The 27,957-nt window shown below is 43.3% G+C and overlaps 1 protein-coding gene across 8 annotated transcripts in view; it reads left to right on the top strand.

Moving 5' to 3' along the window:
* The window catches only part of PTK2 (protein tyrosine kinase 2), a 265,648-nt gene that overhangs the window by 120,504 nt on the left and 117,187 nt on the right, over positions 1 to 27,957 (top strand). For all 8 annotated transcript variants that reach the window (XM_081323023.1, XM_081323024.1, XM_081323022.1 and 5 more), the window contains 9 exons: positions 2,096 to 2,322; positions 5,048 to 5,214; positions 13,791 to 13,878; positions 19,096 to 19,175; positions 21,262 to 21,324; positions 22,903 to 22,957; positions 23,245 to 23,385; positions 24,625 to 24,702; positions 25,851 to 25,958. In XM_081323023.1, the coding sequence (XP_081179149.1) occupies positions 2,128 to 2,322; positions 5,048 to 5,214; positions 13,791 to 13,878; positions 19,096 to 19,175; positions 21,262 to 21,324; positions 22,903 to 22,957; positions 23,245 to 23,385; positions 24,625 to 24,702; positions 25,851 to 25,958 (975 nt within the window). In that variant the 5' untranslated portion in view covers positions 2,096 to 2,127. The remainder of the gene's footprint in view (positions 1 to 2,095; positions 2,323 to 5,047; positions 5,215 to 13,790; positions 13,879 to 19,095; positions 19,176 to 21,261; positions 21,325 to 22,902; positions 22,958 to 23,244; positions 23,386 to 24,624; positions 24,703 to 25,850; positions 25,959 to 27,957) is intronic.

Here is a 27,957-nt window from a genome sequence, read left to right as displayed (position 1 = left end):
AGTGGCCTAGGCCTGGGCCACTTTATGACTCGTGGACTTCAACTCCCAGAATTCCTCAGCCAGCCATGCTGAGGGGAAAGACAGAGGTTTCCAAGCTGAGCCATGCTGGCTCAGGAATTCTGGGAGCTGAAGTCCACATGTCATAAAAGGGCCAAGGTTGCCTACCCCTGGCCTAGGCCTAGGCCGCTTTGTGACTCGTGGACTTCAACTCCCAGAATTCCTCAGCCAGCCACACTGAGGGGAAAGGGAGAGGGTTCCAAGCTGAGCCAATCTGGCTCAGGAATTCTGGGAGTTGAAGTCCACCAGTCATAAAAGAGCCAAGGTGGCCTACCCCAGGTTTACACTGTTGGCGTTTGGACCAAACCTTTTGCTCTTTAATTTCTATAACGTGTCTTAGAGATTGTAGGCATTAAATTGGGACAGTTTGGAAGGTAGCAGAGTCTGTCTGATCTAGTGCAGTTTGGTCTAGAGCACAGGTCTGCAACCCGCGGCTCCGGAGCCACATGTGGCTCTTTCAGCCGTCTCCTGCGGCTCCCAGTCCTCTGCCACGTGCAGTCCCAAAAAAAATGTTCCCAGTCCTCTGCCACGTGCAGTCCCAAAAAAAATGTGGGACTAAAAAATTTCAACCAATCAATTCAAATATGCAGGGTAGGTGCATATCTCGCCTTGGCTCCACTCTTCAGTCAAACCCTGTTCTGCAGATGCGCGCATGTATGCGCATGTGCACACGTTTTTTGCGGCTCCCAGTTTTTCCTTTGTGAGGGAACCGGTTCCGAATGGCTCTTTCACTGTTTCAGGTTGCTGACCCCTGGGCTAGAGCTTCAACCCCCAGAATTCCTCAGCCAGCGTGCCTGGCTGAGGGATTCTGGGAGTTGAAGTCCACAAGTCATAAAAAGGGCCAGGTTTGAAGACCCCTAGCTTAAGGCATTATGTAAAGTTGATGAAGGTTACATCAATATAGTGGCAGTTAAAGCGGTATTAATTAGGTTCCTGCAACCTTGCAGTTCTCCCACTCTCTGTGCCTGTTCTTCAAGGTTTTCTTCTATATTCTGCACTGTTGGGTTTGGAAATTACTTTGGAAACTTCTAGCAAGGAACCTCAGTGGTCAATGCGATGCTATCATCCCATGAAACTGTTATCCCGGCCCTTGCTAGCTTTAAGTTCCGTGTAAAACCAGAGATTTTCACTAGAGTTAACATCTCTCTCTCTCTCTCTCTCTCTCTCTCTCTCTCTCTCTCTCTCTCTCTCTCTCTCTCTCTCTCTCTCTCTCTCTCTCTCTCTCTCTCTCTCTCTCTCTCTCTCTCTCTCTCTCTCTCTCTCTCTCTCTCTCTCTCTCTCCCTCCCTCCCTCCCTCCTCTCTCTCTCTCTCTCTCCTTTTAAAGTAAAGGATAATCTCCTGTCCCCTATTTCAAGAATTAAAGTAGCATGCCATCTGCTAGCCATTCTGTTATGGTCTGTGACCACTGGAGCTTTTAAGTGCTGACACTGATTTTAGGAGTGGGAACTGCACAGCTGCTGCCGGCATTAGATGTTCCTTTAGACTTTCACTGTTTAGAATGGCTTTTAAAGTGAAGAAAATGTACTTATTCATTTGGCTTGACTTACTGTTAAAAACCAGATACGCATCTTTTATGTGCGATCATCTTGAAGCAGGCCCAGACTACATTCAATAAAACCACTGTTTTGTTAAAGATGCAAATAACCTGAGCAAGGTTAGGTTCACTCAGCAAGACGTATTTGAATAGTAATTTCTACTTTGATTTTTTTTTCCCTCCCTCAACCTTCTTGCTAAGGCGAAATCCTCCGATCGCTAGAACGCTTTATTTTTTTTTTGAGAACCGTGCCATTAAAATTTGTGAGTCACTCTCCTAATAATGCCTGACTTTGGAAACTGTTGTGCAATAATGAAGCATAAATTTCAACGTGGAGCATGATGAGATTTACTGTTTAATTTAAAAAGGGCATTATTTGTTAGCCATAGAAACTCATCTTTGGAAATATTGATTTATCGTAGAATATAACAGTATGTTTCAATTAAGATAGCTCTGGAGATTTGTGAGTCTGAGAAGTGTGCTTTGTTTTCTCCTCATTTCAGAATATGACAGATACCTAGCATCTAGCAAAACTATGGCAGCAGCTTATCTAGACCCAAACTTGAATCATACGCCAAGCTCAAGCACAAAAACACACCTCAGTTCCGGGGTGGAACGTTCTCCAGGGACAATGGAACGAGTCCTGAAGGTTTTTCATTATTTCGAAAGTAACAGTGAACCAACAACGTGGGCCAGTATTATCCGACACGGAGATGCCACAGATGTTTGGGTGAGTTGACTTCATGTTTTAAGATGTTTTGAGCTTCTGAGGTGGGAGCCATTCTCATAAGGTGAGCCAAGTAAGTTGTTGGCTGTGTAACACCGATGTTCCGTGCTCTAGTTGTTTCTCCTTCTTTGTGGACTCTTAGCCTTGAGGGGAATGGGAATTGAAGACCACAAGCCTTAAAATTTGCCAAGGTTGGACACCCCTGGTCTGGAGACTTCTTTACGTTTAGAGGTCTCATACTAGAAGCCTCAAGATCTCTCCCCTTGGGGTGGGGCGGGGGGGGCTATAGTTTAACAGATGCTGTCATGGCTACCAAAGACGTTTGAGCATATGGAGTCCAGTTGTACAGTACTTCTCAATTTACAGCTGGATACTTAGCTACCTAAGCAAATCTAGACGGCACACTAAAAAAGCAGAGACATCACCCTGCCAACAAAAGCGCGCATAGTCAAGGCTATGGTCTTCACAGTTGCAATGTATGGCTGTGAAAGTTGGACCATAAGAAAGGCTGAGCGCCAAAGAATTGAGGCCTTTGAGCTATGGTGCTGGAGAAGACTCCTGCGAGTTCCTTGGACTGCAAGGCGATCAAACCGGTCAGTCCTCGAGGAGATCAACCCTGACTGCTCTTTAGAAGGCCAGATCCTGAAGCTAAAACTCAAATACTTTGGCCACCTAATGAGAAGGAAGGACTCACTGGAGAAGAGCCTAATGCTGGGAAAGGTTTGAGGGCAATAGAAGAAGGGGACGACAGAGAATGAGGTGGCTGGATGGAGTCACTGAAGCAGGAGGCGTGAGCTTAAAGGGACTCCAGAAGATGGTAGAGGACAGGAAGGCCTGGAGGAACGTTGTCCATGGGGTCGCGATGGGTCAGACACGACTTCCCAACTAACAACAACACTTAGCTACCATTTGAAGTTACGAATTCCCCCCATCCCCCCAAGCTTTTTTATGGTCCATTTTCACAGTTATGGTGGCTATGTGTGTGCATGTACACACATACACAATCACATGATTACATTTTGGGTGCTTGGCGACCAGTTCACCTTTACAGTTGTTTGCGGTGTCCCACAGTCACATGATGACAATTTGCATTTCCCCCCCCCCCCCTGGTTCCTTGCTTTTACTTCTGATTTCCAGAGAAAAAAGGGCCATTGGAAAAAATGGATTTGCTTAATGAATGTGGCGTTTCCTTAACTATAGCAGCATTCACTTAACGACCAGTGCAAAAGACATCAGGCCCAGTCACGTGATGCTTTAGCTTAAGGAAACTTAACAGTTGTAACTCCTTTTCATTCTATTTCCTTCTTCACGAATATCTATATTGGTCAAATTCCTGAAATTTTTATATGGACCTTGTTTTTGAATTTAGTACTAAAAATCACAGAGAAACGAATGAACTGCCTATCACGGCTGCCTATATTGTACTAATTCGGGAGAGGAAGGCTTGGATTTCTGCCAACGAAGAGTTCAATATAATAATATGAAGCTCTCATTTAACTGCAACAAATGCAGCCTTTCGGTAGAACTGTTGGATTTTTTTTTTCCTGAGTTGCAGAAGTTGTAGAGATGCAGCTCAACTTATTTATTTATTTGTAAGCTTTATAGCTCGCCTATGTTACCTCAAGGTAACTCTGGGCAAACTTTTGCTTTGGAACTCTTATGTTCCATCAAGTTGATGTTCTTTCTTAGCAGTCACATAAATAGATTTTCTCCAGGATGATCTGTCCCCATCCTGGTTCTTCAGTACGAAAACAACATATACGTTTTTCAGGATAATGGTGCACCACCACCACCACCATCACCATCATCATCATCATCATCATCAAGTTGGAAGGGACCTTGGAGGTCCTCTAGTCCAAACCCCTGCTCAGGCAGGAAACTGTATACCATTTCAGACAAATGGTTGTCTAGTCTGTTCTTTAAAACTTCCAGTGTTGGAGTATTTACCGCTTCTGGAGGCAGGTAGTTCCACTGGTTAATTGTTCTGACAGTCAGGAAGTTACTCCTTAATTCTAGGTTGCTTCTCTCCTTGATTAGTTCCCATCCGTTGCTTCTTGTGCTTTGGAGAATAGCTTGACTCCCTCTTCTTTGTGGCAGCCCCTGAGATATTGGAAGACTGCTATCATGTCCCCCCTTGTCCTTCTCTTCATTAGACAAGGCATACCCAATTCCAGCAACAGTTCCTTACATGTTTTAGTCTCCAGTCCCCATATCATCTTTGTTGCTCTTCTCTGCACCCTTTCTAGAGTCTCAGCATCTTTTTTACATCGTGGTGACCAAAACTGGATGCAGTATTCCAGGTGTGGCCTTACTAAAGCCTTGTAAAGTGGTATTAACACTTCACGTGATCTTGATTCCATCCCTCTGTTAATGCCGCCTAGCACCGTGTTGGCATGATCCAGTCTGGGTTGGTCACAGGGACCAGAGGTTTATTCTTCCAGCTTTTCGTGCTGGAGCCCGTGCTCAGGGAAGTTCACCGGGAATGTGTCCCATTCCGGCGAGAGAGAATTTTTTTGGTTGGGTTTTGGTAAACTCATGTATGAATGCTTATGGTTAATGTTCCTTTATTATTAAATAATGTTATTTGGACACAATTTACGCAAAGCTTTTATTCTGTTACATCATTCCCTTTTATATCAAAATAGGCATTTGAAAGGTACTCAGAAAATCTATAAAAAGCACATTTTCTATCAAGCTAAACATTATTTTTTTTCCTTCCCACCTTTAGGGCATAATTCAGAAGATCGTGGACTGTCACAAAGTAAAGAATGTAGCCTGTTACGGTTTACGGCTTAGTCACCTCCTGTCCGAGGAGGTTCATTGGCTGCATCCTGATATGGGGGTCTCCAACGTGAGAGAGAAATTTGAAGTAGGACATGCACCAGAGGAATGGAAGTAAGATTAATTTCCATCTTACTTATAAATGCAAAAGGGTGGATGGAATTGCCTGAACGTATAAACTGCATCGCGGCCTGTGTACGTGTGGTTGAAATAACTACAGTGAGGTTTATGAAGAGGTGGTTTTCTTGCTCCTTAGGAATAGAGATGGCGTGAAACTCTCTCTCTCTCTCTCTCTCTCTCTCTCTCTCTCTCTCTCTCTCTCTCTCTCTCTCTCTCTCTCTCTCTCTCTCTCTCTCTCTCTCTCTCTCTCTCTCTCTCTCTCTCTCTCTCTCTCTCTCTCCCCTCTCTCTCTCTCTCCCCCCTCTCTCTCTCTCTCTCTCTCACACACACACACACACACACACACACGTAATGGTGGTTTAGTGGGTTTATTAATATTCCCCAGCAATTCCCTTCACCAAAATCGCAGAACTGTCCCAATTAGGTTCAGCCAAAAGCAGACCAATGCTAGTCCACAGCTCAATGGCCAATGAGTCCACCAGGCACTTGAAAGTTTCCCAATCGAGGTAAACCCACCAGGCAAAATTAAATCTACAACACAAGAGGGTTCACGGGGCAAGAAAAGTCCAGATTTCACAAGGCACGATCCAGGTCAAAGCACAGTGTCAATCAATCCAAAGCAAGGCAGGAATCGCAACGACCAAGAAACACGCAGCTAGGAAATGAATGCATAGTTCCCAGCGTCATCTCCATTTGTCTGCTGTGCTAAAGAGCCTGCTTCTGGTGCAAGCCCATCAAAAAGGGTGAGGCCGCCTCCTCTCAAGTAATCAGACTGACCTTCTCTGCTCCTGGCTGTTCTCTGCCCTGCGTGTTCTTGGATCAGGTGCAGCTCCTCTTCCTTGTCACTGATCGGCTGCAGCTGTGTGTTTTCCCCACCTGAAGCCTCAGGGCTGTCCTGCTGCAGCTGTGCTTCAGCCCAATCCCCCTCAGATGGCTGCTCAGAGCCATTGACCAACTCCCCTCCAGATGTGCCTGCAGCTGTTTCATCTTCCTCCAAGCTGACATCCGGAGAGGTACTGTATGTGGGGCAGGCATCCCAAAGTGCAGAAAGGGAGAATCTGTTTTTAGATGTATGAGATGACTAGGCTGAGCCCAAGGGCGGGGTCAAACACACCATCAGTTTGCAGTCCCTGTACCCCCAGAAGAAACCTCAGTCCAGCCCCCCCCAGCCCGTTGACTCTTATGTGGCGCCAATTTGCTTTGACCACTACTAGATCAGATTCTTGCGTATGGAATAAACTCATAGGGTAAAAAAATAAATAAAAAAATAGGAGTGTGATAAATGCAAACAGTAAAAGGAGCGGAGGGTGGCTAGCAGTCTCACTTAATGCAAAGTTGTGATAGAAAGCCTGTCCCAAAATGGCTTTATCTGCTGTTCCAGCAGTTGACGCCAGGAAAAATGGGCCTGCTTATCTGCTCTGCATTAATCCTTGCTGGTTACTAATACGTGGAAGTCCACGAGTGTGGAATGAAGAGAGAAATCAGGGAGGGAAGCAAATAGACTGCGTAATTGTCTTCTCTAAGCCCATCCAAACAACCCAGGCTTCTGTACATCTTAAGCCGTTGTAATGTGATTTTCTAACTTTTTTTTATGGGATCATGTGTGCCATCTTGTGGATTGTCTTCTGGAATAGAGGCACGTACGTGCTTTGAGCTTTATACGTTGACTTATTTATTCAGAGATTATGTACTTTACAAGCAGTATGATCCCAGTACGTGGCCACATGTTCTGGCTTTGCTTGCCTTTGGAAACGGGGGTCATAGATTGAGAATAAAACCCCGCTGAAATAATTCTCTCTACATGCTTATCTGGAGTGTTAAGTTCTGGAGAAAAAAAATACCCACCAAATTGCAGGCTCTCCTATAACTTCCTTGAATATTGAATATTTAGATTTTAGATTTAGATTTTATTAGATTTATATACTGCCCTTTTCCCGTAGGACTCAGGGCGGTTTACAAGGTGTTTAAAACATCAATACAAAAATTAAAAAACAATTAAAAATGATTAAATTCAGTCCCTGAAGTAGAAATATAAAAACCCCAATTAAAACTCTCAGCCTGGGCCGGAAAGTTCAAAGAGCCAGGTCTTCAGGTCCCGGCGAAATGAGCGAAGGTTGGGGGCAGTCCTAAGCTCCACGGGCAGCTGGTTCCAAAGGGCAGGTGCACCCACAGAGAATGCCCTCCCCCTGGGTGTTATCCGCCGGCAATCTTTTACCGGCGGCACCCTGAGAAGACCCTCCCTGTGGGAGCGCACTGGACGAAGGGAACTTGATGCCGGCAGCAGGTGTTCCCTCAGATATCTTCAAATGTATTAAATATACCAATGTGTTTATTCCGTGGAGGTTTATTTTCTATTTTTTTTGTGGGGGGGAACCGTAATTTTTTGTAAAAAAAAATAGTTATGAAGTATAAAAATATAGGGACGCGGTGGCTCAGCGGTTGGGACGCTGAGCTTGTTGATCAGAAGGTCGGCAGTTTGGCGGGTCGAATCCCGAGTGCCGCGTAACAGAGTGAGCGCCTGTTACTCGTCCCAGCTTCTGCCAACCTAGCAGTTCGAAAGCACGTCAAAACGCAAGTAGAAAAATAGGGACCACTCCGGTGGGAAGGTAACAGCGTTCCGTGCGCCTTTGGCGTCTAGTCATGCCGGCCACATGACCACGGAGACGTCCTCGGACAAGCGCTGGCTCTTCGGCTTTGAAACGGAGATGAGCACCGGCCCCTAGAGTCGGAAATGACTAGCACGCATGTGCGGGGTAACCTTTACCTATTAAAATATATCGTTTCGTCTAAGTATTCAGGGGTGTCCCCAAATCTTAATGCATTATGGATTAAACTCCTGTTATATCTGACGTTCAGGTGATCAGGTCTTACCAAATCCCCTAGGAAAGCACTGCCAGTGGTGTTGGTGTTAAATTATTCGGAATATTTCCAGTGTGTCACTTCGTGCTTTATCAAAATTGTGCAGCCTGCCTTGCTGTCTTAAAATGGGGGGATAATGTAGAAGTTGCTGTCAAGTTTGCCTTAATACCGCAAAGCCGGCATTTGGGATCAGATGACGGCACATGTAAAAGTTTAAATTAGCATTTTAAAGAAGGAATCCTGGAAGGGCGTTTCAATTTAATGCTTTGCTGCATTCTAATAATATATTCACTGGGATTCTTGTCTAAACTGCTTTAACGTTCTTTAAAAAAAAGAAGTCTTAAAAACATAAAAAGAGGCTTAATAATGCCAGCAAGAATCAGAAAATGTGATGGCTTATTTCTGGTATTTAGGAATCCTTTCCCAGTTTCTTTTCCTCAGTTAACTGTCTTCTAGTTAACCGAGGGAAAAGAAACTGAAAAAGTATTCATAAATTAATAGAAGACAGTTGCAATGATTTGTACTGTGTTACATACACCCCTCAAAAATCAGGCAAATAGTAGCTGTTTTCTGATCATATCTAGTTAACACTTCCCTTTTTACATTATAGACTGCTCTTTGGAGAAATACATAGGTGCACCCTCTTTGCCTCTGTTGTTTTTCACAATCATATTTAAAATCTCTAGTGGTGTTAGCAGAACGTTAATGTGCAAACTTTAGGAAGCACAGCATACAAAATAGCTTTACAGAGCGATTTATGGAGGTTATTCAATTCACTAAAGTTCATCAACAACACAGTGGTTAAGGTACGTTTCTGAAAACCGTGAGACTTGAGTTCTACTCCTGCTGTAGGCATGAAAGCCAGCTGGGTGATTTTGGACCAGTCACCAGGAGACTGTGAATTCTAGTGCTGCCTTAGGCATGACAGCTAGCTGGGTGACTTTGGGCCAGTCACCAGGAGACGGTGAGTTCTAGTGCTGCCTTAGGCATGACAGCTAGCTGGGTGACTTTGGGCCAATCACCAGGAGACTGTGACTTCTAGTGCTGCCTTAGGCATGAAAGCTGACTGGGTGACCTTGGGCCAATCACCAGGAGACTGTGAATTCTAGTGCTTCCTTAGGCATGAAAGCTAGCTGGGTGACTGGGCCAATCACCAGGAGACTGTGAATTCTAGTGCTTCCTTAGGCATGAAAGCTAGCTGGGTGACTTTGGGCCAATCACCAGGAGACTGTGAATTCTAGTGCTGCCTTATGCATGAAAGTTAGCTGGTTGACTTTGGGCCAATCACCAGGAGACTGTGAATTCTAGTGCTTCCTTAGACGTGAAAGCTGGCTGGTTGACTTTGGGTCAATCACCAGGAGACAGTGAGTTCTAGTTCCACCTGAGGTACAAAGCCGGTGGAGTGACTTTGGGCCAGTTGCTTTCTCTCAGCCCAAGAAAGCAGGCAATGGCAGACCCTCTTTTGAAATTGTTCCAAGAGAATGTCAGGGGCCAGTTCAAGGAGTTGCCGAGAGCCAAGACTGTCTCATTAGCACACAACAGGTGTGCCACATTTCTCATACAGGCACGTTTGTGGCATGGTTAGCAGGTGTCATACAAAGGCATATGCTTTGTCCTAACTTAGTTTGACCTAATAAATCGTCATTCCGGCACCTAGGGTGTCCCCGACAGTTATTTGAAAAGTGAAATTGGCAACTGATGGACATACACATCCTGACTTAATGGAAGGGCAGTTCCGAAGGATAACAAATCATAAATCGTGGATGACACGGAGAGGGAAAATTACTGCTATGGTTCAGAATACAAATACGGGAACACCGGAGATCTCGGCTGAAGCTCTCCGGCAACGTCTAAATAGAAAGAAGAACCGTGGTATCTGTGACCACAAGTTATTCCTCTCCGGGGGCTCTTCTTGGGGCATTTGACTAGGTTGCAAAGAAAGGCTTTCTCAGGGACTGATCATTGGGAAAAATGGAGGGAGCGAATTCCTTCCTGTTATAGCTTACGCCAGAAGAGAGGGCTAGTTGCTTTCAACAGCTCCATTTTACTGCAATATTTTAATGCCTTGCTGTCATTTCGGAAAACCTTTCAATTTACAGCAGCAGGATGTTTCTGACGTGTATACAACAAGTGGTTTGATGCGTTCCTTTGAACCCCAACGCTATTTTCTTCCTCCCTGTTACACCCCACCTGCTTCTTCTTTTGCCTCCTACTTTTCCAGACCTGTTCATATAATTAATTTAGATAGCATTTTTATTATTTGTATAAATGCTTAAGGTGGCGAACATATCGAATGTTCCTTCCGGCTCCTGTTTTCCCCCACAACCACAACCCTGTAAGGTGGGCTGGACTGAAAGGGTGCGACTGGCCCAAAGTCATCCAGCTGGCTTTCATGGCTAAGGCGGGGCTTTCTAGCTCGGCGCCTTAACCGCAAGACCAAGTTGGCTCTCACCACTGGACCAAAACACTACTACCTTGCAATAGTGAGCACCCTACAATGAGAGCGCCCTACGTAGGCCAAGATACACACGCCCCCTTGCAAACCAGCATACACAAATACGTGTCTCGTGTTGTTGAGCTATGAAGTAAGGGGGAAAGCAGCTCTATCCTTCTGACCTTTATATAACAACCCCAGATGACTGAGTTCGGAGCACAAATATGGGTCAGCAATCCATGATCATCAGGCTTGCGCCGTGGAAAGCCAAGCCCTGCAAAGATCTCTAACCTTCAAGGACCGGTCAGCTCTGGCCCATCCAGGCATACTTCTCATAGTCATCGGTCTTCCGTGGGCAAGTCCTCTTGAATTTGCAATTCCTTTTAAATATGCTCCTGGCTTTCAAAAGCAGGGCTATCCAACCGTGACAACTTATTTTATTTATTTATTTATTTTATTTAGTTATATTTATATACCGCCCTATTCCCTGAGGACTCAGGGCGGTTTACAGGGAATTAAAAATCCAAAATACAAAAATTAAGAACCAAATTAAAAATATTAAATTGACCCTGTAGTCAGTTAAAAAGAACCCCAAATTAAAAATTTCTCCTCAGCCTGGGCCCGAGAGCTCGAAGAGCCAGGTCTTCAGGCCCTGGCGGAATGATCGGAGGTCGGGGGCAGTCCTCAGCTCCACCGGCAGCTGGTTCCAGAGGGCAGGCGCCCCCACTGAGAAGGCCCTATCCCTGGGTGTCACCCGCAGGCAATCTCTTACCGGTGGGACCCTGAGCAGACCCTCCCTGTGGGAGCGCACTGGGCGAAGGGCGTTTGATGCCGGCAGCAGGTGTTCCCTCAAATACCCCGGACCCAGGCCATACTGGTTTGGGGAATTCTGGGAGTTGAGGTCCACAAGTCTTCAAGTTGCCAAGGTTGGGCACCCTTGCTCTAGACCAGGGGTAGGCAACCTTGGCTCTTTTATGACTCATGGACTTCAACTCCCAGAATTCCTGAGCCAGCCATGCTGAGGGGAAAGGGAGAGGTTTCCAAGCTGAGCCATGCTGGCTCAGGAATTCTGGGAGTTGAAGTCCACCAGTCATAAAAGAGCCAAGGTTGCCTACCCCTGGTCTAGACAGTTCCAGTAGGAGAGAACATGAGTAGCTGGGGGTTATTGGTTTCTTCTGAATGTGGTGTTTCATTACCAGACTAGGTAACCTGAGTGTTGAGGGGGAGTGAGGTCTGCTGTCTGTTTACATGTCATGGCTTGTCCTGTCAGTCTCTGGTGGGATGGCGTTTGTAGCTTGATGAGGAAAGTGTTTCTTCCTTGGCATGTTCCGGTGGTGTTTCTCGCTGATCTGGATGGTGGCAAGAGTAGAATAACACTCAGACCTATACACCACTTCACGGGGCTTTTCAGCTCCTCTCTTAAGCGGTTCACAGAATCAGCCTCTTGCCCCCAACAATCTGGGTCCTCGTTTTACTGACCTCGGAAGGATGGAAGGCTGAGTCGACCTTGAGCCCCAATCGGGATCGAACTGCTGGCAGTCGGCAGAGTTAGCCTGCAAATACGGCATTCTGACCACTGCGCCACCATGGCCCCTCGGTGCGTAGAGTGGATGTGGATGTCGATAGGCGAGAGAAAAACACCTTCCCTCTTCCCCTGACAGGCATTTGGAAGACTCACCAGTGGGAGCTTTTATCTTAATATTAATTGTTGTGATGGGCTAATTATGGGGAATTTCACGCCTCCAATCTCTCTGACCCACCGTCACGTGTACTGGTTCCCTGACTGTTCCTTGTGAGTTCGTTATACCAGCAGGATTGTCGTCATGATGCTCTGGTTTTGTCAGCCTATAGCTCCCAAATACCTGTATTGATTTTTAAAGCACTTTAGAGGAGAAACTCAGTCTTCTATTATTGAGTTACATAGTAAGCAGCTTTGGCCCCTGTGCCAGATTGGTTGTCCTTTGCGCCCATGAAAAAAAATAACAGAATATCTCCCGAGGCCGTGTCTCTCACAAGGTATGAGCTGTTGTTGTTCCAGAGTCTCTTAACCTTCAGGAACGATTTAGTACTAGAGGAGGCATGAAGAGATGAAATAAAAAGGCTCAGAAAGCCTTCAAAACAATGGGAGCCTTTGAAAGCCGCTTTGCAATGGAACGTGAAGCAATTCGTGCCGTTCATCTGTCTAGGTGACACTCAATTTTACATGATTTGTCTCTTCCATCCTTCATTATTGAATTTGAATTTATTTGAATTTATTGAATTTATATACCGCCCTTTCCCGAAGGACTCAGGGCGGTTTACAGGGTATATAAAACATCAATACAAAAATTAAGAGCAATTTAAAAAGATTAAACTAAGTCCCTGAAAAAATATAACCTGCATGTTCAGGTTGTCCTCGACTTACAGCCATGTGACTTACGACCATTTTTCCCCCCAGTGTACAACTCTACAAGGGACACGGTGGCTCAGCGGGTTAGGACGCTCAGCTTGTCGATCGGAAGGTCGGCAGTTTGGCGGGTCGAATCCTGAGTGCCGCGTAGCAGAGTGAGCGCCTGTTACTCATCCCAGCTTCTGCCAACCTAGCAGTTCGAAAGCATGTAAAAACGCAAGTGAAAAAATAGGGACCACTCCGATGGGAAGGTAACAGCGTTCCGTGCGCCTTTGGCGTCTAGTCATGCCGGCCACATGACCACGGAGACGTCCTCGGACAAGCGCCGGCTCTTGGGCTTTCTTGGGCTTTGAAACGGAGATGAGCACCGGCCCCTAGAGTCGGAAACGACTAGCACGCATGTGCGGGGGAACCTTTGCCTTTACCTTTTACAACTGTTGGGGCATCCTTATGGTCACGTGATGAAAATTTGGACGCTTGGCAACTGACTCGTATTTATGACGGTTGCAGTGTCCAGGGATCACTTGATCCCCCTTTTGCAACCTTTTGCAAGCAAAGTCAATGGGGCAGCCAGGTTTGCTTAGCAGCCGAATAACTGCAGTGATTCACTTAACAGTTGTGACAAGGAAGGTCCTCAAATGGGGCAAAACCCATTTAACAACTGTCTTGCTTAGCGACAGAAATTTTGGGCTCAATTGTGGCCGTAAGTCGAGGACTACCTAAATACGGTTGCAAATACCAAGTGGGAAAATCAGTTGAAGCATTGATCAATATCTTGGTTTTATTAACAAGGTATCATAGAGGAGTTTTCTATTTTTTTTTAATATTGTACAGTTGTGCTAATATTTAAAAGGCATTGGTACTAAATTCTCTTTTCCTGTATTGTAGATATGAGTTGCGAATTCGATACTTACCGAAAGGATTTCTGAACCAGTTTACTGAAGATAAGCCAACGTTAAATTTTTTATACCAGCAGGTAAAAGCAAATAAGAAAAAAGTGTAATGGATTTTGAAAATATTTTTCAAGAATGGACAATATATTTTGCTCATGTAAGGAATGGTACCAATGTAGAATACTTTTAGTAAAAACACTTTATTTGAAAGAATATTGTTCAGGTGTTAGGCTTGATATTTCAGGGCATTAATTAATTGATTATTTTGGAGTCTTCCAGACTTCAAGTTCTATATTTTGGGTGAATTCTGCAAATTTTCCAGACATCCATTTTTCCCCCCAGATGTTGCAATGTTGTAAATTCTAAAGCTTTGAGAGCTTCAGAAATAATTCAGAAAAAATTACTTAACATTAACCAGCATAAGAAAATTGGTATTCAAATATTCAAAACATTCAAAAATGAATTGATAATGCCAAGATAGTTAAGAAAAAGTACATACTGTACAGACAAAACATGGAGTAAATTCTGATTAACCTGATTTTTTTAAAAAGATTTTTCTGCAACTGGGGGGGAGGGGAAGACACCACTGCTTTCTGTGATCCAGTTCTTAAAACACTAACACCTTTTTCTCAGTCTTGCATGGAAACCTGGAAAAAAATTGCCTAATTCAGTGGCTAGCAAAGAGATATTACATTTGGGCAAAATCCAAAACTCATTTTCAAAGCAAGAAGAGCCATACAAAGTTTTAAACTATTTTTTGTGTGATGCATTATTACTGGTTTGAGGAATACTTTATTTTTTAATTTTTTTTGTATGGATGAATGGTACATACCCATTTCTTGATTATTCCAGCATTCTATTTATTGTGATTTTAGACTGTTTTTTTAAACTTGTTCTAGTATTTAAACTTAGGTGATCTATTATGATCTTTAGACTTGCGCTCAGCTATGGATTTGAGCCCCATTTTATCTGGCTCTCTGTTTGCTTCACTTAATCACCACAGGAGAGCAAAAGGAAGCTGTCATGCAGCTCTCATTTTAGATGCCTTCTTGTCTAAGTAGGTTTAAGCAGACAAATTCTGTAAATTAGGGGGAAAAAGCCATTTGAACGTTTTAAGATCGCTTGGTACGTAATTTTTATAAGGGGATGAACTCTGATCCCTATCAGAGAAATTCATTGTCTTTAAGAAACATTAATGGTTAAGCCACGATTGTTAAACAAGCTGGTTTACATGTTCATACATTGGTGAGATCAACTTTATAATAATAATAAGTTGGAAGGGACCTTGGAGGTCATCTAGTCCAACCCCCTGCTCAGGCAGGAAACCCTATACCATTTCAATTTCAACTTTATGAGCTTTCAATCCATACTCGTGCAGCATTATAATGAAATAAGAATTCATTAAGCAGCTGAGAAGAATATTTGCGTTAAAAGCCTGTATTGAGATAAACACAAGGCTAACTCTTGTGAAATTTCTATGGAATCCTATGAATTGTAGTTTGAGGTGAGTGGTGAAATGCTTGTGAGTTCCCTAATCGATTTATAGATAATTGGTTTTGAGGATTGTTTGAGAAGTCAATTTTCAAGCGCTTTTTTTTAATCAGTTGTAGATATTATGCTTAATTTTTAGTATTCACTCAGTGATTATTGGAAGCTACAATAGCACTAAAAATAAAGTGACTTATGGCTGGTCCTTGTACTTGTGACTTACAACACCCCCACTGTTACGTGATCCAGATTTGTGTGCTTGGCTACTGGCCTGTATTTACATCGGTTGCAGCATTATGGGGTCATGAGATCACCCTTGGTGACCTTCCCAGCCAGCTTCTGACACACAACAAGCTGGATTTATTTAACAGCTGCACAATTCACTTAACAATTGCAGTGTTCGCTTAACAACCGTGGCAAAAAAGCTTGTTCACATTCCAATGAAAACTCTTGGCCCAAATGTGGTTGTAAGTGGACGACCACCTGTATGGCCAAAGGGTCCTCAGAAGATTGTTTTAGAGGGCGGCATACAAAAGTATAATATAAATAAAATGCCATTTTTATAAACCTATTACTAGAGTAATTTCTTAGATCCACAAAGCTTACACGGGTCCTCAGCTTGCAACCACAACTGAGCCTAAAATTTCTGTTGCTCAGCGAGACAGTTCAGTGAGTTTTGCGCCATTGCATGACTTTTTTTGTGACCGTCATTAAGCGAATCAGTGCAGTTATTAAGTACGTAACACAGCTGCAATGTGAATCTGGCTTCTTCCTCCTTGACTTGCTTGTCAGAAGGTCGCAAAAGGGGGAATCACCTGACTTGGGGACACTGCATCCGTCATAACTGCGAGCCAGTTGCCGAGCATCCAAATTTTGATTGCATCAGCATGAGGATGCTGCAGTGGTCACAACTGTGAAAAACAGTCATGAGTCACCTTTTTTTAGCACCGTTGTAATGTCGAACAGTCGAACAGCACTTTTGTTGACTGACAAGGGCCTCGTTTCCCAGGCTTCAATCGTTTCCCTGGCTATCTTTTTACCTGCTCAGCCAACAATCTTAGTTGCTGTGAAATGATAGACAGGGGTCCAGCGTGAGTCTGAAAGCTCGGAAGGGCAAATCTCTTGTACTGGTGACTGATCCAAATTCGATTTTGCTTCATTGTCCCGGGATGCGTATATTGTCCTTCATTCGTGCTCATGGGAACGACACAGATTTAAAGATTCTGAACCTGTCTCTTATCTGCTCCTCCCATGTAGCGTGTTGAGTTTGACAACAACTCAAGGAGTGGCAGAAGAGAGACAGCTGGGGTTTCTCCTAGGGGGAAAGGACAATTTTAAAGTCATTTTGCGTTGCACAGTGCCTGTCAGCAATCAATTCCCGTCCCCAGTCATTAACATCCTCACTATGGTGTGACGCCTGTAATTAGGGGGAAATGTCAAAGATCAGCTTGTCTTAATGTGAAAACTGTGACCTTGTTGACGAAGCAGCTGAAGGCAGATGGCCGATTGCTTCTCCTGTAAGGCCAATAATATATTTTTAAGTGCCACGAAGAAAAGGAGCATTGGCTTTTTTTTCCGGAGGCACACGTATTTTGTCCAGTTATTCCTCTCCTCACGAAGCTGGGGGGAAAAGGCCGAGGGAGGAACGTGGTGAATCACCTTCTGCACTCTGTGTCTCAGAATTTATGTTGATTTCATAGAAGTATAAACTCACAGCCATTCAGGAGAAGGTATGAAATTGGATTAGCTTGCTTTTTGAATGACCGAAATCTACAAGTTTTACGCCATCGTCAAACCGACGCAAGAGGGTGTGATAGTTAGGGAAATGGCTACTTAAAATATTACGACGACTCCTCGTTGGTGAAAAAAAAGGGCTAAGCGTATAAAAAGCATAGCATTTTATAGGAAGTAGATTTTGCAGCTATGGCACTTTCAGAATTTCAAGGGACGCTTCTCACAACAAACAGTAGCGGGTGCAGATTTGCGTGACTTTAGAAATGCGATCCAGCTAAATAAGAAGATTTCTGACTGTTAACTTGTTTAGAAACAAATAATACCAGGTATGTTTTTAAGCATCTCATATCCAGTCCTTGAAACAGTGTTCGAAAGACGTGGTCAGTCTTTCACGAAGCTCACCTCAAAATTTAGAATATAGAACATACAACAGTAGGGTTAGATGTCTTCAATCTAATCTATGGTTCTCAACCTGTAGTCCCCCGGACCCCTGGGGGCTGAAATGTTGTCACTGGGAGTCCGCAAAGGCTTGAAGAAGTTATGTTTTATATCTTGGGTTAAATCTTGGGGGGGGGATCTGTGGCCATGGTCCCTGGCTACAAAAGCTCTTTAAAGGGGGTCCATGTTGAAGAAGAGGTTAAGAACCAGTGTTCTAGTCCGATCCTTTGCTCACACAGGAGACCCTATACCAGGGGTAGGCGACCTTGGTTCTTTTATGACTCATGGACTTCAACTCCCAGAATTCCTGAGCCAGCTATGCTGGCTCAGGAATTCTGGGAGTTGAAGTCCATCAGTCATAAAAGAGCCGAGGTTGCCTACCCCTGCCCTATACTATTCCAGTCATGCGGCTGTCCAATTTCCTCTTGAAAATTCAATTTTCAAAATTTAATTGTGGATGAGAGAGAGCTGCCTTGGCATGCATTGCTTAGACCTGGCTGGGCACGTGGTGGGTGGCCAGAAACTTTCAGATTTGACACCAGCCACCACACTAGCAGTAGGGTGCCATTGTTCTGGAGACTGAACAATGTTCGGGTGCTGCCCCACAGGCATGAGTGAACATGAGATTGGGTCTAGAGATTAACTGGGATTCCTGCTCCTGTACAAACCTCACTGTTGTGTACTAGCTTCCTTCAGCTTCCCGGCCACATCTGTTTAATGCCATATTTGGGTTGATGGTGAAGGTCTCTGAGTTTAGGGTTTTGGGGTGGAAGGGGGGCTTCACCCCACTTTCCCTGGCTCTGGACCTGAAGGCAGAGTAGAAATTCATGGCTGCCATGATGACTCAGCTTAAGCGGATGGGAGGATTGCATCTGCCTGGGTTTCAGGGCAGTCCTAATGTGAACTAGAGTTGGAGGATGTGATCATAAACCCTTGTCTACTAGTACTCAATACTACTTCCTGTTGACCGCCTGGAGCTTACTACTGCATACTCAGGCTCCACAGGAGAGCTAGATCTACTCATGTGGTCTTCCACGGACCCCCAAGTTGGGTTTCAGAGGGGGCTTGTGGCTGTTCTTGTGGCTTGGTTCATGGTTGTACATGAGATCTTGGATGCTTGGAACGAAGCAACAGTGACTTTAGATCTGATTGGGTCTAAGGTGGACTTAGATCTTGGAGTGCCCCATGATTTACCAAGGACCTCTGGAGGATGAAGCAACAGAAGAGACACCTGCAGTGCTGCTGGAGCAAATATAACTGGATAGAAGACACTTTATTAGGGTTTACCTTGTAGCACGGAAAGCAGCAAATTGTGCTTATTGCTTATTGTGCTCTCGGAGTTCGTGGAAACCTAATTTCTACTGGGCCAGGAAAATATAAGCAAGGCCATTGCGAAGACCGTTCTCGGCCCCTAATGGGTAAACTTGCTCTTAGCTACACTCCAGCCGAGTCGGACTCAACAGTTTGGAGATTCACAGAAGGAATAGTTTGAAGACGATGTGAATCTTACACAGGTTGTAGTCTGCTTGGAAAAATGTTGGAAAATTGCAGCTGATCTTTGAACGAAATAGTCCTTGTATTTGAAATGATACTTGTAGTAGACTTGTATTTATGACCCATCCCTGCTTGCTTTGCTCTAGGTGAAAAATGACTATATGCTAGAGATAGCAGATCAGGTGGACCAGGAAATTGCCTTGAAGCTAGGTTGCCTTGAGATCCGGTAAGACCACCTTTTAAATACTCATTAGTAAATAGGACAACTTATTTTAATCTCAGGGTCCTAATCCATATACTCAAGTGGAACATTCGAAATTTCTTGTAGCCTAAACAGTAGAATTTAAAAATGTGGACGCTTTTATGAAAACAATGTTATGCTATTTCGGTTCCATTCAAACTTACACTTAAGTAATTTTTTTAGCTAAGGAGTTAATTTCAGGTTTGAGAGTAGTGTTAAAACGGCCACATTGTGAGTTGACTCTAATTTGTGAATGGTAAAGATTCTGGCTAATCTTGAAATAATAATTTTGTTTCTACCTCCTGTAGTAACCTCTGGCCTAACGTTTCACAATTGTTTAAAGAAATATTTTTGCAGAGCAAAAGACTTGGAAAAGCAAATTCAGGAACGTTTGAAACTGCTTCTTGCAAGAAATAGAATCCTTCTGGGCCTAAGAAAAATGGGTCAATTGTTTGGCACGAAGAAGGTCTTTTGTAAAAAAGGGGGATTTTTGAACTTCATATTTTTTTTCCTATTACCTTTCCAGGCTTAAGCTCAGCAAAAGAGATTTTGGGTACCCTACTACTATGCAGTGACTTACTAAAGCTGTCAAGTTGTAGATTTTTCTCGCTATTGAATGTGAAAGGCCACCACTTAATAGGAAAACAGTTTTCTTTTGTGTAAAGGGTCTTACGCATCTCACTTCCTGGTTGGGTTGGAGGAAACTTCATATTGAGGGTTCTGGACAAACGGTTGGCATTAATATATTTTGCCAATTTAAAAATCTTACACACATCACTCTTCAGTTGTAATACTAAGGATGCTGAGTAGAACTTGGGATTTAAGTACCATATTCCCAACTTTCAAATCTATATAAACGAAAGTATAAAGAGAAAACCAAGTTAGTAAGTTCCCATATAGCATAAGAGCAAATTTTAGAATCCCTAAAGCATGCTTTCATTGTTCATTATCTTGTAATTTACACCGTTGGGTTAATTCTTCAGCTGTCTTGTATAATAAGGCTAGGAAAGCCACAATCAGTGTGAAATTAGTAATAAATCAAGCAACAGAAAAATTAGGATAGGAAGGAGAGACCAAATTGCCATTTTGAGTTAAAGTCTCAGAATAAGGGTGCTTTCCGAGAACACTAACATTACTAGTGAATAGTAATGGGAATTATTAAAATTGAATTTTTAAAGGGATATACAGATGAGGGTCTAGGGAAGACCCAAAATTTGATCTCTTAAAATCCTTCAGTCTGTTTCTCTCCAGAGGTTCACGAGCACTTTAGAAGGAGCTTTTCTGGCAGAACTAGAACAGAGTTTGGCTGTGTGGACAGAGGGGCAGTAGAATGTAGGAATTGGATGAAATAAGCTCTAAAGTTCTTTACACCTGGCCAGAGCTAGCTTAGTGGGAAATATAAATTGTCCATGAGATTTACTACAGCACAACTCAGCATAATTAGAGGCTGTAACTTTAAGAGCATAGGACCACCATTTTGCTGCTTTTCCACAATGAATATTTCATAACACCTAAAATATGTCAGTTAAGTGACATCTCCATCCCTTATCCTTTTAGATTGCTGCCTGACAGGTCCATCACCCATCACTTTAAAAACATTAGCGTGGAGATCCATAATCTGACATCACAAGAGAGGACCAGAATTTATTCTGAGTTTTATATCTCTACATGTACTACAGCTATAGTTTTAGATGTTATGCTTTTGAACATTTTCCTTCCGTCACTGGGATGTGAAGTACATTCTCCAGTTTGACGTTCAGAAATCTGCGTAAAAGTTTTAAAAACTTTATAATGATTGATTTCCTGTGTGTTTAGTCCAACAACGGTGTGTGTGAGTGTGTGTCCTGTTAGGCATGTTTCTGAGTGTTCCGAATCATCTATGCTTTAGTTTGGAATTTGCCTAGGTAAGTAAATAAATACATTGATATCCCACCATTATAATAACATATAAGCACTCAAGGCAGTTTTCAGTAATAACAGATAAAAGCCAAAAGCTGAAATATAATTGAAATCAGATTTGAAAGCAGTTCAGCTTAGCATTTAAGAGCACTGTTTTTTTTTATAATTTCAGGAGATCATACTGTGAAATGAGAGGCAATGCATTGGATAAAAAGTCAAACTATGAAGTCTTAGAGTAAGTATTTGTTAGGACACTCAAATTCTTTCTGTTGGAACAAGGGTCTTCAAACTCGGCATGCTGGCTGAGGAATTCTGGGAGTTGAAGTCCATGAGTCATCAAGGGGCCCGAGTTCGAAGACCCCCGCATTAGAAGGAACACAATTGTTGCTCTTGGAAGTAAGAATGCAGAGGTTGCCGTTATTGTTCTAATTAAGCTACGATGAGAATTTGAAAAACCTAGTGAATTTTTGACCTCTGAGTTTATTGTGGAAATAAGAACTCATTGATTCTGGCTTGACCGAGACAAATTGGGGTGATTCATAGTCTGAATCTGGTGATATACAGGATCATCCTTTTTTTTGCGGGGGGGGGGGTCATCTGCATTCTGTTAATACGTGTGGAATCAGCTGGTTAGGAGCCCTTTTTACAAAATGGTTTTTCGGTATGTGATTTTCGGTATGTGATTAATCAGTCATGGGACTAAATTATGCTGAGTTTTTAATTATTTATTAGCTCCTGGAAATGTACAGTCTGTGGTTTGGTCTCTCTAATCATGCCTTCCCTGTCCTAACCTAGAATGCAGGCAGCAGAACAAAATGCCCAGCCTGGATTTTAAAAGTCACTGACATGGGCTGCAGATGGAGTTCTAACCAAACTTCACCAAAGGTCCAGAGGAGCTTTGCATCCAGTCCTACAAAAAAGGAGCTGTTTTGCTGTGGCCATTAATAATAATAATAACAGCAACAGCAACAACAACAACAACAACAACAACAACAATAATAATAATAATAATAATAATAATAATAATAATAATAATAATAATAATAATAATTTGGAAGGGACCTTGGAGGTCATCTAGTCCAACCCGCTGCTCAGGCAGGAAACCCTATACCATTTCAGGCAAATGGCTGTCCAGTCTCTTCTTAAAAACCTCCAGTGTTGGAGCATTCACCACCTCTGGAGGCAGGTTGTTGCACTGGTTAATTGTTCTCACTGTCAGGAAATTTCTCCTTAGTTCTAGGTTGCTTCTCTCCTTGACTAGTCTCCATCCGTTGCTTCTTGTCCTGCTTTCAGGTGCTTTGGAGAATAGCTTGGCTCCCTCTTCTTCATTAAAGAGTGGTTTTCTTTTCATTGCCTTTAATGAAGGTTTCTTGGAATTTAAAGGGACTCATTGCTAAAGCTTTTGTGATGAGCAGGAAATCATACATCATGACTGCATTTACAACTTCAAGGGAAACTTTGTGGGTCTGTTACAAAGAATCACCACTAGTCAGGTGATCCAGATCGTTAAATAGGGACAGGAGAGAGTAGAGTCGTATATTTTGCATTTTAAATGCCTTGTAAGAGACGTCAGGCTGGAATGACTTGGCCCTGATTGACTGGTTTAGAGCAGGGCTGGTTACAGATCTGAGAGATGAGCTGGGAAGGCAGGGCACACCCCAAGTTTTTTGGGGGGGAATAACAATGTTTTTTTTTAAATGAATTTGATTGACCATTGGCATCTGTATTTGTATTCTAGCACAGTTCTTCTAAAATATAGCGTATTATTATTTCACACGGTTAAAACGCACAACATTTTTCATGCTTATTTCAGGAAAGATGTCGGTTTAAGAAGATTTTTTCCAAAGAGTTTACTGGATTCAGTAAAGGTAATGTTGCATTCAGCTCCTACATTGCTGGACACTAAGTTTCGATCATTCTATTTTTGGCTACTTCCAAGTATGCATTTTATTTCATCTGGATATGTATGACATTTCTCAAAAAGGAGAAATGATTTTTCTAATGACTTGTAAAAATCTGCCAACTGGAACCAAACATACGTGCTATTGTATCAGGTGCTATCTATTCATTCCTGGGCTAGGTGGAACCCATGTTAGCACTACGGGGCATGGATTTGGCACATACCATACTGACATCTGTCTATTTCATTATCAAGGCCAAAAATCTACGAAAAATGATACAGCAAACCTTTCGACAATTTGCCAACCTCAATAGAGAAGAAAGTATTTTGAAATTCTTTGAGATTCTCTCACCAGTATACCGATTTGATAAGGAATGCTTCAAGTGTGCCCTTGGAGTAAGTATGGAGCTTTCAACTCCTTGGACACCGCGCAGAATAATTATTCTCATTTTAATGTTTAGGGCTTTAGTGTTAGCTTAACTAGACAAGAGGACAGGTGGGCTGGTTCTTTCCTTAAGATGCTACTAAATTTTCCTTCTTTGTGGATGATGAGCATGCTGTTTATTTCTAAACTGTTTAATTCTTCTACATTTCTGACAGATTGGGAGTTTAGGAACTGCTAACCAGATTAAAGGACCGCAAGGTTATAGAAATGTGGAATTATTTTAAAATGCAATTTAAAGGCTATCTAGGGGAATAGTAGCGGAAAATAGGCAACTGGGGTCTCACCTGCTCCCTATTTATTGGGCTTGGAGAAAGGATTTAATTTTGGGAAAAAAAAGGGTGATGGTCAACAACATGTGTGGCACGAGTGTTACAATGACCACTGAAGCATTTGTGCCTTCTGCTTTTAAAATGGGGCAACTCTTCAAGGTGTTGGGAGTTATAGCGTAGGGCTATTTATTTAAGGGATGCGGTGGCTCAGTGGGTTAGGATGCTGAGCTTGTCGATCAGAAGGTCGGCAGTTTGGTGGGTCGAATCCCGAGTGGCCTGTAACAGAGTGAGCGCCTGTTACTCGTCCCAGCTTCTGCCAACCTAGCAGTTCGAAAGCACGTAAAAATGCAAGTAGAAAAATAGGGACCACTACAGTGGGAAGGCAACAGCATTCCGTGCGCCTTTGGCGTCTAGTCACGCCGGCCACATGACCACGGAGACGTCCTCGGACAAGCGCTAGCTCTTCGGCTTTGAAACGGAGATGAGCACCGGCCCCTAGAGTCGGAAACGACTAGCACGCATGTGTGGGGGAACCTTTACCTTTACCTATTTATTTTATTTAAAGTATTTATATTACTGCCCATCACTGTCCATCTTACAGTAGTGGGTCTGGGTGGGTTACAAGGATTAAAATACAAACCACAAAATACAAACCCATGGTTCCCAAGGTTAAAACAACAATCCTAGTGACTGAAAAACACATCATCTTCAGCAGAGCTTCCCTAATCCCAAATGCATGGGAAATCAGTTCTTCGGTCTTTTCTGGAAAGGCTAACATAAATGTACTGTCTTAAGGTTTATCCAGTTTTCGAAGTGTAATTTATTAGTCAAGTATTAGTTTGTTTAATTGGGTGATAATAAAGTGTTCAAACATTTTCTTCCCATATGTTCACCGCTTCTTTTCCATATTAACCATAAAAGTCCAGCTGGATTATTGCAGTGGAATTGGCCATCGGTCCAGAAGAAGGAATCAGCTACCTTACAGACAAAGGATCCAATGTAAGTCCTACAGTGGGTTATGATGAATTCATATCTGAGCAAATTTTTCAAAATTTGCCCTTACTTTCTATGGGAACTGGACCAGTATCATTAAGGAAGCTTATTATTTTTTTTAGCAGAATACGTAGACCTACGAAAGGAGACTGAACGATACTGCTTTTTCTTCTTAATTCATGAGTGTTTCTCATTCAGTATGATTTTTAGCTTTACTTCTAATTTACTGTCACTTGTTTTACAGTTAATGCATTTTCGCACTTTCAGTACATTTTTTTTTCATCTTGTTTGAGAGGTTGGATTTTTATTTTACGGGGATTTTTTTTTTTGGTAAACATATTACTTAGATTTAAGGCAGTTTATGTGCTGGAATTCCCAGAATGGCAAGAACACAAGCTAGCGATCAGACGAGGAGGCGCAAACTCATTGGCAGCCTCACCTTGCAATGAACAAAGACATACATTCCATTTTGCTGCTGTTAGGATTGTCGGATGAGCAGGCACAAAAACAGCCAGGGAAGTGATTGAAGCCTGGATAACGAGCCTTCGTCAGTCAACGGTGCACCCCCAAGTTTATCAAGTACTGGGCAGCACAAGGAAATAACAGCCAATGACTTAATAGCCAGCCAGCAACACCCCAATCTACATCTAAAAAACCACATGCAACAGGCACCCTATAAATACGTCACACAGAACAGCCTAAAGCACACACTCTGGTACAGAGAAGTTCCCTGAGGATGGGCTCTAAGCACGAGTCCAAAAGCTCGGAAGACTAAATCCCTGGTCCTGGTGACCGATCCTGCAGCATTATCCTGGGACACGTATATCCTCCTTTATTTGTCAAATCTCAAAATGCATTATTCACATTCCCTTGGTAGGTTTACAGTCAGTTTTCATGTGGGCTCTGGGCCAACATTATCCTCACTAAACAGCCTGCTGATCAGGCGAACTATTGCCAACTGTTAATTGTTTCTTTTGCCCCTTCAGTAGCATGTAAGGTGGACAGCACGGGGCATGGAGAACAGTGAAAGCTAGTAAAACCACAGGAATGCTCAGAAAAATAGGATTTATTTGCACGTCCTGTGTTTTGTATCTGGTGGTGTTTCTGCCCGCGCTGGTTCTTCCTCCCCATATTTTCCTTCTGTTTTTCTCTAGCCCACCCATTTGGCAGATTTCCATCAAGTGCAGACCATCCAGTATTCAACTAATGAAGACAAGGACCGAAAAGGAATGCTCCAGATGAAAATTGCCGGAGCGCCAGAGGTAAGTCTGTGGATGCTTCTTCTGGGCAGGCAGAAAGAGCAAGCAAATTCCTTCTGCGTGTTTTTATGAATAAAGGCAGGCGTGGATGTCCCCATTTCATAATATAAAAAAGTATGGGATGAATAGATTATCTTTTTTTTAATATAATAATCTAAGAGACTTCTTCATCCAGAGACAAAAATATTTCTGGTTTTTAACTATGAAAGATGCTATATAGTAATTTCCTGATAAAGGTTTTATATTTACTGGAAAATAGGATCAAAACCGTAGAAGTTATACTGTCAGAATAAGTGGTTTACACACCTCTACTGACCGTTGGTGCTATTGTTTTTACGATCATTTAGGATGAGGTATAGGATGAGGTATCATTTAGGATGAGGTATGGTGGCTCAGTGGGTTAGTACGCTGAGCTTGTCGATCAGAAGGTCGGCAGTTTGGCGGGTCGAATCCCGAGTGCCACGTAACAGAGTGAGCACCTGTTACTCGTCCCAGCTTCTGCCAACCTAGCAGTTCGAAAGCACGTAAAAATGCAAGTAGAAAAATAGGGACCATTGCGGTGGGAAGGTAACAGTGTTCCGTGCGCCTTTGGCGTCTAGTCATGCCGGCCACATGACCACGGAGACGTCCTCGGACAAGTGCTGGCTCTTCGGCTTTGAAACGGAGATGAGCACCGGCCCCTAGAGTCGGAAACGACTAGCACACATGTGCGGGGGAACCTTTACCTTTACCTATGGAATTTAAAACAGCACTGCCCCTTTTGGGTACTCGTCAATACATTCTTTTCCACAGAAGTTGCTTTGAAGATACAACTGGTAACTGGTAAAACAGTGGAACTGAGGAGTTATTTTGCCTGCTTTAGCTTTATGCCTGATGTCATCAGTAAGTGAATAAAAACGGCAGGGAAGAAGTAGGAAAGCATGTTATTTGAGAACTAGGCTGTGATATTGTTTAAAACGTGTGTGGATATTCCTGATTTGGAGGATTTCGCTTCTGTCGCGAGAACTGCACAGCATCGATGGGACAGCCTGGGAAAAGCTATCCTTTATTTATTTATTTATTTATTTATTTATTTATTTATTTATTTATTTATTTATTTATTTATTTATTTATTATTTATATTTCTATACCGCCCTATTCCCGAAGGACTCAGGGCGGTTTACAGGGCAGAATAAAATACAATATAAAAACAATATAGAATTAAAATACATTAAATTAATTAAGCCCAATTAAAACAATATTTAAAAAGCTAAAACCCCTTCAGTCCAGGCCTGATAGATCGAAAAACCAGGTTTTTAGGTCCCGGCGAAATGAACGCAGATCGGGGGCGGTCCTAAGTTCCACGGGTAAATCATTCCAGAGGGCAGGCGCGCCCACAGAGAACGCTCTTCCCCTAGGAATAACCCGCCGGCATTCCCTAACCGGCGGTATCCTGAGAAGGCCCTCCCTGTGGGAGCGCACGGGACGAAGGGAGCTTGATGCCGGCAGCAGGTGTTCCCTCAGATAACCCGGACCCAAGCCATTAAGGGCTTTATAGGTCATCACCAGCACCTTGAATCTCACCCGAAGGGCAACCGGAAGCCAATGCAGCTCGCGGAGTAGAGGTGTTACATGGGAGTATCGGGAAGCCCCCAACTCGCGCGGCCGCATTCTGCACTAGTTGAAGCCTCTGAGTGGTCCTCAAGGGCATGTAGAGAGCGTTGCAGTAGTCTAAACGGGAGGTCACGAGCGCATGAGTGACTGTGCGTAGGGCATCTCGGTCCAGATAGGGTCGCAACTGGCGCACCAGGCGAACCTGGGCAAAAGCCCCCCTGGTCACGGCTCCTATATGATCTTCTAAACTGAGCCGTGAATCCAGGAGGACGCCCAAGTTGCGAGCCCTATCTACGGGGGGTAACACCTCACCCCCCATCGTTAACGATGGACAAAACTGGTTTTCCCGAGATGCCGGTATGCACAGCCACTCAGTCTTGGCAGGATTGAGTCGGAGCCTGTTTCTCCC

Source organism: Vipera berus (genome assembly GCF_964194415.1).
Source record: "Vipera berus genome assembly, chromosome: 3".
Classification (NCBI taxonomy): Eukaryota; Metazoa; Chordata; class Lepidosauria; order Squamata; family Viperidae; genus Vipera; species Vipera berus.
Note: the sequence above shows the minus strand (reverse complement) of the source record. Positions and strands in the feature narration are given on the sequence as shown.